The sequence below is a fragment of the Labeo rohita genome, chromosome 5 (genome assembly GCF_022985175.1).
Source record: "Labeo rohita strain BAU-BD-2019 chromosome 5, IGBB_LRoh.1.0, whole genome shotgun sequence".
Classification (NCBI taxonomy): domain Eukaryota; kingdom Metazoa; phylum Chordata; class Actinopteri; order Cypriniformes; family Cyprinidae; genus Labeo; species Labeo rohita.
This window is the reverse complement of record NC_066873.1, coordinates 39,538,229-39,550,735: the sequence shown is the minus strand read 5'-3', so window position 1 is coordinate 39,550,735 and position 12,507 is coordinate 39,538,229. Positions and strand designations below refer to the sequence as shown.

General features: G+C 33.2%; 1 protein-coding gene across 1 annotated transcript in view; it reads left to right on the top strand.

Annotated features, from left to right (window-relative positions):
• The window catches only part of ppil2 (peptidylprolyl isomerase (cyclophilin)-like 2), a 50,679-nt gene that overhangs the window by 24,151 nt on the left and 14,021 nt on the right, over nucleotides 1-12,507 (top strand). The window contains exons 13-14 of the mRNA XM_051110121.1: nucleotides 4,504-4,593; nucleotides 7,967-8,000. Of these exons, the coding sequence (XP_050966078.1) occupies nucleotides 4,504-4,593; nucleotides 7,967-8,000 (124 nt within the window). The remainder of the gene's footprint in view (nucleotides 1-4,503; nucleotides 4,594-7,966; nucleotides 8,001-12,507) is intronic.

Below are 12,507 nucleotides of genomic sequence, written 5' to 3'. Positions count from 1 at the left end.
AACACAGTACAGAGAAATTGGTGAGCTCTGTCTTTACTGACTTTTTAATTACATGTATAAGATTCCATATGCTTAAATCATATTTATTGCACTATTTTATCACTTTCATGAACACCTTGGCTCAGTGTTGAATTGATGCAGTGTACAAAAGCAGCAGATGGCCTTTATAAGGCCACAGGATAAAAGACTTTGTTTGGTTAGAAAATTCCTTGAATTTTAGATTCACATTTAGTCTAATGTTAGGGAACATATTGTGAAAACAGAGCTACTGTGTCCTATCCAAGTGTGCAGAGACAGCTATAAAACGCTTCCCTCTAGTGTTTGTGTCAGTGTGACTTGGGAACCAGGGTAAACACTGCCTAATGGACACAGGAACAGCGTTTCATGCTCTTCATAGTCCTAGTAACTAGGTGCTATTTTTGTGTCTTTTCATTGGCTGGGTGCTTGTCAAATCAGGATAAAGAGGAGAGGTCACACTGATAAGAAAATTACCCTCTGCCTTTTTTCCTCCTCTCCTCCATTCCCTCCCTCTTCTGGTTTGCCTGCATTTGTGATGATTCTATTTGTGGTGCAGTGTTTACAAAGTGGTAATGGCCTTTTTTTACTGTAAGAGTGAATCTTGAGGACAAGAAATAAGTCATCATGTTCATATCTCACTCCAGAACAAAATAAAATTAAGCCTATTTTTAAAGGGGAATCAGGTGCCCATTTTCCACAAGTTGGTATGATTCTTTAGGGTCTTCATAATATGTCTGCAACATACTTTGGTTAAAATTCCTCAATGGTTGTGTAAAACAACACCCTTTTTTGCCTTGTCAAGAACAGCTCCTTTCAGCGGTGCATGTCTCTTTAAATGATAATGAGCTGCTGCTCACCCCGCCCCTCTCTTCTGTTTTTTTGTAGGCATGTTACCATCAAAAACAAAACTAATCCACTGCGTCCTCAGTGACTCTGTCGGGAGAAAATTTCGATTCTTGTGTTCACTTTTACATCCAAATACAAAACATTTGTTGTCGCTACAGCTGCTCGAGTGCGAAGAAAACAACATTATACTGCTCAGAAAATCAAAATGGCTTGATAATTGAGACTGTTTAGGTTTTTTGAGGATTAAAAAAAGACGTGAATGGATTTTTATCATTGTGGGGTGGTTGTTTCCACACACTGCTAAGTAGGACTAAAGATTTTTCTGGTCGACTAGTAGTCATTCATTTTAAGCATTAGTCAACTATTAGTTGCATGTTTATTAATAAGCCATATAAATCATAATAATCAGCCTTTAATTGCCTACATAGCCTAATAAGCGCTCAAGCGCACAAAAAAAGCTTGCCACAGCACACCGGCGGATATAATAATTGTATGAGTATGAATAATTGTATGAATGTGTCAGGGAAAAACAAAAAGGAGACTGCATTAATGTTTCAATAAGTTATTGATAAACTAACGCTTTATTTGTTTTTGGTTTAAGAGATTAAGTCAGCAACACTGACTTGTCATCTCCGCAGTAGTGGATGCAAGTGTATGCATGTTTCATACGGATGACATAATCTGAGAATATTTGTTTTCTATTTGAATTGGTTCAATTAAAAGTAGACATTTCAATCTCTATAGATATATTATGTCTGTAATGTCTTCTTTTGAGATAAATGTAAATTATCTGTCCGTCACGGACTGCCACAGTCAACTAAGCGGCTAATAAAATTTTGAGCGACCAAGCCTCTTCCTCGACTAACGGTTAGTATATAGTATTTTGAGGCCTTTAGTCGGCTATTAGGGGGCAGCCCTACTGCAAATGCAAACACCATGCAAAAGTGAAATTTGCAATGTCGCCTTTAAGGTATTTTTTCATAACAATTAAGCACATTTTTCACTGTATTACGGTTAGAAATACAATAATCACAATGACTTTTAAAATGACACAATACCGTATGTAGCCTATATGGGCCATTCTATAGAATTGGTCCAAAGTCAGAGCTGGAAATGTCTTGAAAAAGAATGTCTTTTTGCAAAAACTTTGTATGTATGTAAATTGTATAATATCCAAAGTACACACTTCTAGTAGTTGTGCAGTTAATTCTCATATTGTATTTTCAGAAAGTCTTGGAATATTTGTCCTCTCCCCAAATTTGTCGCTACCAAAGCACAGTAATGTATAATTTAATTAGAAGGGTTATGTCGATCTATTAAGATTTTGATCTACATTATAAATATATATATATTTTTATTTTATTAAACGGTTTTCAAAGGTAAATCAATAACAGTGCCATTTTAAACAATATTTCAAGTGTAATTTATAAAAGTTGTATTTCTTTGTAAAAGGCAAAAAGTTGATCATACTGATTTAAGCATTCATTAGCATTCAGTATACTGAATTGGGAAAACAATTTATTTTTGGAAAAACATCCCATGTTTCAGTAGTGACGGCACATTTTCAGGAGAGACCGTAATGCTTTGGTAGCAACATATAAATACAAATTTGCACAACTGTACTAAAATTTTATTTATTTCTGCCAAATATGAGGATTATGTATTCCCTTTTGTCACTGCTGAAACAATGATGACATGTTTTGCTCGTGACAATTTTATGGAATAACACCCGAAAACACAAAGATGTCAGTCATGACCGAAACAGTCACGACCGAAAGATTTGGTGCCGTTTCGGTAAATAATTTTATATGCTTTTGAACGTAGCTTAAAGATGCAAATCAGCACATGGTTAGCTCGCACAGTTCTGAACAATAGTACACATATAAAAATGAAATGTTATGGAATAACTCCCAAAAAAAGTCTGCTTAATTGATTTTTGAACACATTTACCTCAAAATATCTACCTCTGTCTATCTACTCATACCGTGTAGCTATGAGACACATAAATATTTCCTTATCATAAATGTGGGGATGTAGTTAAAATTAGTCTGTAAAGCATACAATGTTTCGAGGTGACATGATTTTTTTTTTTTTTTTTTTTTTTAACACAAAAAATATAAAATAAATATTTGTTTTAAACATTACTTTAAAAAAAAAAAATTTATTTATTTTTTTTTTTCATTTTTTTTTATTTGCCTATTTACAAGCGTCCTCTTGTCAAGGATTTACAGTTTGCAGCACATGATGGCATTTAGATTGGAATGTCGTTGTGGACAGTTATGTAACACTGTCAGGTTTAGATGGAGCAGATGATTGAGATCTTACTTGACAACTTTATTTTTGTAGGTGTCTGTGTGCTTTTCATGCATGAGTGTGTGTGACATTGAAATCTGAATGTTTTTTAAGTCCTGACCTGCTTGACCTCCTCTCAGGTTGACTCATAAAACTTTAATGTGGAATGTGCTTCTGCATCTCCCAGTAAGGCACACAATGTCTTTTCTGAACGCAAAATCAGTTTATTGACTCGCAGAGGTTTTATTTGAAGAGAGGCATGTCTGATCACCATAGAAACCAACAAATAAACATTTACAGAGCTGGACAGGAAGGAACTGCTTAAACTTTCAGTGCTTTGGTTTTTTTAAACAACATCTTACATAAACAAGCCTTTCGCTTCCTGAATAACCTAGCAGACTCATATATTCAAAGCTGCCAGATGTATTACTAACAATCCTAATTGTTTATTGACCTTTGTAGCCCATAGATGGTCCTTTTGGTAGCACAGAAGGGCTTTGAGGAAAGGGCTTGTACATATCTTAAGTAAAATAATTAAGTCATCGTCTGAAATTGTAGTGGATGAAGTTTCTGTAATATTCATAAGTGATTTAAAGATGAAAGCTGCAGTTTTATTAATGTGAATATTTTGCAGTCCTTTAATTGGAGATGGGCTTAAATTCGCTTTGGTTGAATCTCATCAAGAAATACCATATATTTTAGCTCCAATATCTTAAGGAAAAAAGGACCATTAAGATTTTTCTTGCATTGTGGAATTATTTTTTTATAATTAAGCACATTTTCTTTAATATAATAATCCTCCTGTCCAGACGTTGGTTTACGTAGTGCAATAAATTCTTCAATGATGTATACATACTTTTATATATTTTATAATTAATGTAAATAATGTATCTTTATTTTTCTTACATTATAGTAATGAGATTTTTTTAATTTTTATAAATATTTTGTAAAAGTAAATGTTTATAATGTTTTAAATCCTCATGATCCTAAATTGTTTTTCTCATTATATATTTGTTTTTACTATTTTATGACTATTTTTTTAAATTGGGAAATAAAAAACAACAACAACAACTATTCAACATTTTTCTAGTTCCTAGAGATTCAGTAGCTTTATATATGAGTCATAAGATCTCAAAAGTGTTTTTTAAATGAGTTTTCCTGAGATACTTTGTTTATGTGATTGGTATGGTCTCCTGTCCCACAACAAAGATGTATTTGTATGAATCAAAATTGATTCACACCTTCTTCAGTTTGTGGGCTGCTATTCAAGTGTCATCATAATGACAAACAGGTTTGATTAATCACATTTCCTGACATCAAAACTGATATTTGTTTTATTCCTTGCAGATCCCCAAGGCTGGAGAGAACTTTATTAAACTGTGCAAGAAAGGATATTATGACGGCACAATATTCCATCGCTCTATTAGAAATTTCATGGTAAATACATTTTGCATGAAATTAAATTTTATTCATTATATTAATTAGGGCTGTGACTGTCGCAATGACAACCGCGCAACCGCGGTCATCGGATGCCACCGGCAGTGCTACTTTCGTTTCATTTTTGTGCAGCGCTCCTGTTCAACACCGAGACATTAGAAAGCGCATCTTGTTTGTTTTCTTTATTTTTACAAAAGCACAACATTTTGTTGATATCATGAGTGCACGCAAATAAAATTAGACCCTTTATAGTTCCGGATGATATATTACGCTTACCTTTATGAGCAAAGATTATGGCATATTTTAATTTTTTTGCAAGTGATTGCGCTGGCGCCTCAATGTCCTGCAAAGCGCATTTAGCTTCCACTATCCAACAAACGATTGTATGCGCATAATAGCGTGCATTTATCTAAGTTAAACGTTTAAAATAACATTGTGATATGCTTGAAGATTTTATTTTAGGCAAGTCGTGATGATTTGAGAAGGCAAAATTGATCAAACATAGGCTGTGATCAACTCACTGCCTGCCTCTGGCCGCTTGGTCATTACTTTAAAAAGCAAAAACCTTAATTTAACAAACAAAAAATGTTCTAAACATATTTCTAAATTAACTTTATAAAGAAACGAAAAGAAATGTAACCACATTCCTATTAAAAACAAATCTGATTTTAATGGATGCAACAGTGTAATGGGAAAGAGAGAGAAAAGACTCGGACTCCGGACGGTTCTTTTGATAAGCCGTCGGACAAGGGTTGGGCGAGGTTGTTACGAATTTATGCAACAAATGTTTGTTTAATATTTACCGTTCTTATTTTGGCTACTTTCTTATTTAACTGTATAATTTCTTTGATATTTACTTTAGTGTTTTGTAGGCTGAAATAAACACGCACGTTTATATTTTTGAACCTCATTTTTTTGTTTCAAAATTATATATATATACATATACATATACATATACATACATATATATATATATATATATATATATATATATATATATATATATAGGGGTGGAGCCGAACCCGAATACGGTATTCGGAACGGCACAAATAGGGTGTTTTTTACAAATACTTATTTCGAACAAATACTTAAAAAATATTTGTATTCGGGAACAAGAAAAACTTTATATCAAAAAGCTGCGTTTCCTCATGAGTCACTGACACTGCGCTCCGCTGAAACTCGGAACCGGCCGTTTTTTTCTCTCTTAACCAACCTCTGTTCCAGATTTGCACAAACTACATTGCAATTAGGGGTGTGTGATATGACGATTTTTGATTGTGGAAAATTAAAATGTCTCCACAATCTGCTTTTGAAGAAATGTACTATATTTTGTGCTACAGCGCACATTCTGTCAGATGCAATTCTGGCGCCTCCGTCTCAATATACTGTACAACGCGGCACATTCACATCAAATGATAACTCCACTCACGCAGGTGCGTAATTTCCACTGGGGACACACTTTTCAAAATCCCGTTTGTGTCCCACCACTTTTAAATTGCTTTGTTAAACTGATGTCTTTTATTGTAGAATGCACGCTCAGCACCGCAGAGAGTTTCGCGCCATCGTTAAAACGAAACCGAAAGTAAAACGCGCGCGCGCATTCAAAAGCAATTTTAAATACCCCACGTTTAGAGAGCGACTCCCCAGTTCACCTTAGCTTCCCGTCACTCATTAACTTAGCTAAAACACCTCACATGGATTTGGACAACCAAATAGAAAAGAGTGCGGCTGCTGCTGAGCCATCTCTTGGTCCTCCACCAGCCAAAAAAAGTGTGTAGAAGTGTAACGCAAAAAAAACTGTATTTTTACGCCTATTTTGAATTTTACTCGAATACAAATACAAATACAAATACTTTTCCCCCCTCAACAAATACAGATACAAATACCGGCTGCTTTGCACACCCCTAATATATATATATATATATATATATATATATATATATATATATATATATATATATATACATATACATATACATATACATCAGTGGCGGCTACTGGTCTGTCAAATAGGGGAAGCTCATTTTCGGCCTACATCATAAAATTGTCTATTTATTTATTCACAAGAATGTGCCTTATTGTCATAAGTAAGTCACAATGCAAACAATCGTAAAAAAAAAAAAAAAGCTTTAGTTTTATTATGCAAAATATGATGTATTTTTTCTTTTAGTCAGATGCTACTATATAGTATAAATATTTTGCAATTTAAATAAGGTTATTATGGAGATTTATTTATTTATTTATTTATAAAGTATTTTAATAGAAATATAAGGTTTCATTATGTTATGTTAAAATTTTTCAAGATTACTATATATATATATATATATATATATATATATATATATATATATATATATATATATATTATTTATATTAATTTATAGTCATCCTCCATGTTAATATTTAATGTAGTAATCTATATATATATATTGATTACTACATTAAATATTAACATGAATGAATGAACGATCTAAAAAAAAAAATATTAAACTCTGTAAAAGTGAAACAAGGAATGTGGTGTATAATTGTGTGAAATGTATGATGAAAATCAAGCAATTTCGCCAAGCAAATATAAAGAAATAGGTTGCAGCAGTTTTTATTTCGACTGAACTTGAGAAATCCGCGATGGGACTGAGCGCGAATAGCTTCAGCGATTCCTTATAGTACAAAATCGCTGTCAGTCAAAAGGAGATGCAATCTTTCGACAGACCCTCCAATCATCACGCAGAAGCTCGGAGTCCAGGCCAGCCCACTCCTCATTTGCTCCTCATTCACCCCCAGAGACGCTGAGCGTCCGTGGGCGGGACATAATCGCAGCGTTTATCCAATGACCGTCTAGTTTCAAAGCACTGAAAAAAAACGTTCAAAGCAGCCGCATTGAAGTCAATGGACGCTGGGCTTCAACGGGGAAATGCACTGTGACGCTACGGGAATGTATGAGAAGAAAATCAAGTCAGCCGACCTGCTATATCTAACTGATTCTGAACGAACTCGTCTTTGAGATGAACGTTTTCTAACGCATTTTTAGTCAATAAAATGTTAATACAATAGTACATAATTTGACCATTAATTTTGTGACATTATAGGGGAAGCTGAGCTTCCCTTGCAGTCTTAAAGAAATCGCCACTGATATACATATACATACATTATATATAACACCGCGCCACCCACGGTAGTTGGTCCATTACCAAAAAATCTGCCACCGTCACAGCCCTAATATTAATGTAACTAAAGTAGTTTAGACATTTAATTTTCTTGGTCAGGCTTAGCAGTTTCCACAATATTGGACTTCCCATAAATTCTAGCCATTTAAAGCTATACTTCTTTTCAATCTAAGGAAGTATGACATATTTATATGTTATGTTATTTTCAGATTCAAGGAGGAGACCCTACAGGGACTGGTACAGGTAATCATTTTTACATTTGCTCTGAATCATTTATCATTTTCATCACTCATGTTTAACGTTTACAGCTCTCGCTGTGACGGTGATGATTATTTGTGCGATGTATACATATGTACAGTATATTCACAATGTTCAATTTACGCTTTTAATGTCACTTAGACTTTAAAAGTGCATTAAAATCGAAAATATACAATGTCCTTGAACATGAAAAGTAATAGAACTTTAGTATCTAAGTCAAGTTTAATTAAATGTCCCCAAAAAGATAAATGTTTCATCATGTATCCCACTCTGAGGTTTGAGAGTGCTGTGGGACATGAGCAGGACAGAGAGCATCTTGTGTCTGACATCTTCATGTTTTCTCAAGTAATTGACGCTCTTTGTAAATGGTCAGAAAAGCTAATTATATCTTCCACTCGAGCAAGACATGTTTATTGAAAGGGAAAGTTTAACTGAATTCCCGGCACATGTGAAATACACAGTACTACGGAGCCCTGCAGATGACATGGAAAAAACAGATAATTTGTTGTCTCAACTTGTTAGTTAATTCCTACGATTTATTAATTTGTTGCCATGTTTCATGAACTTGTTCCCCCAATAAAATAAAGCTATGGAACAAGTTGGCCATGATTTAACTAAAATGAGTAAATAAGTTGTGTGGTTGATTTCTTAATTCTTAATTTGTGGCCACAATATCTTTCATTGTTCCCCTGTATGTCGTATCCAGGGCTCCAAACAAATAAACATGACGTGCCTTACTTTGTTTAAAAAACACAAACTGTGATAATATTGAATGTGACAGGCGATAAAGAAACCCATCAGGTAAGATTTTTTAATAAAATAACTCCTGCGTACGTTTGGATTTGCATATAATCATTTAGCCGATGCTTTTATCCAAAGCGATTTACAAATGAGGACAACAGAAGCAATCAAACCAACAAAAGAGCAATAATATGAAAGTGCTGGACAAGTCTAATGCAGTACATGTAGCAAGGTTTTGTTTAATAAATAAGAAAAATATGAAGTAGATAGAATAGAAATAGAATAAAGAGAGCAAGTGTTAGAGGGTCATTATTATTTTTTTTTAATAAATAAAAAGAAAAGTAGATAAACAAGGAAAAGCTAGTGTTAGCATTCAAAGAAAGAAAACAAGTAGATAGATTAGAAATACAATAGAAAGAGCTAGTGTCAGAGGGTCAAGTTATTATTTTTCATAATAAATAAAAAGAAAACGATTAGAAATAGACTAGAGAGTGCTAGTATTAGACAGTTATGTTTTTTAATAAAAAGAAAACCAGTAGATAGAATAGAAATAGCATAAAGAGAGCTAGTGTTAAGGGGTCAAGTTATTATTTTTATAATAAATAAAAAGAAAACAAGCAGAATAGGAAAAAAAAGGGTGCTAATGTTAAAGGGTCAAGTTTTCTAGAGTAACTAAAAAGAAAACAAGTAGATGGAGTAGAAATAGAATAGAAAGAACTAGTGTTAGAGGGTCGAGTTACTATTATTTTTTTAATAATAAATAAGAAGAAAACAAGTAGATGGAATAGAAATAGAATAGAGAGTGCTAGTGTTAGAGGGTCACAGCACATTATTATTATTTTTATAATAAAAAGAAAACAAGTATATAGAATAGAAATGGAATAGCGAGTGCTAGTGTTAGAGGGTCAAGTTATTATTTTTATAATAAATAAATAAAGTAGATAGAATAGAAATAGAATAGAGAGTGCTAGGGTCGAGTTATTAGTTTTTTATTTAAAAATTAAAACAAGTAGATGGAACAGAAATAGAATAGACGGTGCTAGTGTTAGAGGGTCCAATTATTATTTTTAATAATAAAAAGAAAACAAGTAGATAGAATAGAAATAGAATAGAAAGAGCTAGTGTTAGAGGGGTCAGGTTATTATTATTTTTCATAATAAATATAAAGAAAGCAAGTAGATGGAGTAGAAATAGTGTTAGACGTTAGACAAGTGTAGATTTAAGCAATAATGTCAGTCATGTCTAATTTGTCAACAAATCACTTGTTGCGTAGACTGACATTTACTGAAAGAAAAAAAATTAGGCTAACAATGCTTTAACAATTTGAATGATGTTTTGACGGCAAAACAAGACAAAATCATGTACAGCTTAATTTAAATGTATGGGCTTATGTACCTCTCTCATTCTGCATGAATCCAAATGTTTTCATAGTTGCGACGTGGCATTTGGCTGCTAATAAATTACTTATTTTGGGGGAAAAAAAGCTTTGTACTCGTGTCCTAATATTCATGTCAAAAAACGTGCACAAAAATGTGTTGGTGTGCGAGCGCGGTGGGGTAGTTTACAGCTTGTTTCTCCTATGTTGTTCTCTTCAGACTTCGTTTAGAAAAGTGTGCGCAATAGTGATATTTAACGTGGTCTTTTTCCAGGAAAGTTCAGATAGAGCCTTGTTTGTGTCACATCAAATTAAATATGACATTTATCCTCACCAGTGTGCAAAATATATTGAATGCATGGTTTTAGTTACAAGTCAAAGTCAGTTGGATGAATCATGCACATTTTTGTGATTCTCCTAAAAATTACTAAAGGTTTTTTCGAGTGGAAGCAATTACAGGAAGTTCAGTCTTTTTATCAAAAAAATTGCTCTAACAAATTCTTTTTCATATTCGGTCGGTCAGATGAGCATTTTATTACCTTCCAGAGCAGTCTAGACAATATGACCTCAGCTTTTGTCAGAACATCAAACCAAATGGCTTTTTTGACACACATTCGCGAGGGATGTTTTCCTTTGGCCATGAGTGTTAAAAGGTGCAGGTCTAACTGAGAAACAGAAAGGGTAAGGAGTTAGTGTGCTCTATTCCTGTGTATCTAAAATTCAATCCCATAAAAAATGCACCAGCCTCACCTGAGACCCTTGTGTAAAAAGAAGGACTTAGAGGAAGAAGAGAAGAGGGAAGTAGACCGAAAGATTTTTCATGAGCAGAGAGTGAATTTTAAAGTGTTGAGTATTAGACTTGAAGGTCAGAAGCAACTTATATCTTAGTCATTCTTGCACATATATTATCATGCATGTTGAGATGAGGTTTGCTGTTGCATGTGACCTAAAATAGATGCAAATAAGAGGGAAAGATTTTGCATCAAATGTGCGTTTTTAGTCACTTGAGTGGGGCAGAGTGTAAAGGACTCTTAATGGATGTTAAGGAAGAGTCTGCATGTCCTCAATCCTCAATGATGCATTTGCATATTCATGTGATTATCTGTCAAAATGGGAACAATTTGACAAATCACAACAATGGTGTAATTAAATTACAATAGTGTAATTAAAGGCACATGCCTTTAAGAGAAATAATTCACACATTGAAAATCATTTTGTCATTATTGTCATATTCAGTCTTGTGTCTTTTCAAATCTCTATGACTTACTTTCTTCTGCAGAACACAAAAAAATCATTTTTGAATAATATTTTTTAGGAAGAATATAATTTTTAAGGAAAAAAAGTATATGAAAATTTGTGTGTGACAAACAATGTCAGGTTATTCACTGAAAATTCATCCTAGTCATTTGGGAATTAATCTTTTTTTCTTTTATTCTTTTTTTCCCCCAGTTGGATTTTCTCAATGAATCTGTTGATTCAGAAAACTAAAACATTTTCTTAAAAGAAAAAGAACACTGAAATTAACTTACTTTCATCTAGTTGGCAGAGCAACATTTCTCATTTTCGTTTAGTTTAAGTTGAAGTGCTAAAATAACTTATGGAAGCCTGTTTTTGCCACTGAATAAAAAAAAACAGAAAAACAACAAATTAGAATTGCAAGATATAAACTCGCAATTCTGAGTTGTTTTCTTGAAATTGTTTTCTTGAAATTCTTTCTTGAGTTTACATCTGGCAATTTTACTTTTTTTCTCAAAATTGTAGGACATAAACTTGCAATTGCAAGAAAACAACTCAGAATTGCGAGTTTATATCTTGAAATACTAAGTTGTTGTTGTTTTTTTTCTCCCCAGTTTGTATCTCGCAATTCTAAGTCAGAATTGCGAGTAAAAACTCAGAATTGCGAGGAAAAAAAGGTCAGAATTGCGAGAAATAAACTTACAATTGCATGAAAATGACTCAGACTTGTGAGTTTATATCTCGCAATTCTACGTTTTTTTTTTCTCTTGCAATTGCGAATAAAGTCGCAATTCTGAGAAATAAACTCAGAATCGCAAGATATAAACTCACAATTCTGGCTTTTTTTTCTCAGAATTGCAAGTTTATATCTCAGATTTGTGATAAAAGTCAGAATTGCAAAATATAAGCTCGGAATTGCAAAAAAAAGAATAAACTCACAATTTTGACTTTTTTTATATCTCGCATTTGTGACTTTCTTAGATTTGCGTTAAAAGTCAGAATTACGAGAGGAAAAAAGTCAGAATTGTGAGAAATAAACTCACAATTTTGACTTTTTTTCTCAATTGCAAGTTTATGTCTTACAGTTGTGACACTTTCTCAGATTTGCAACTTTATTTCTGTTGTTGCGAGTTGTGAGTT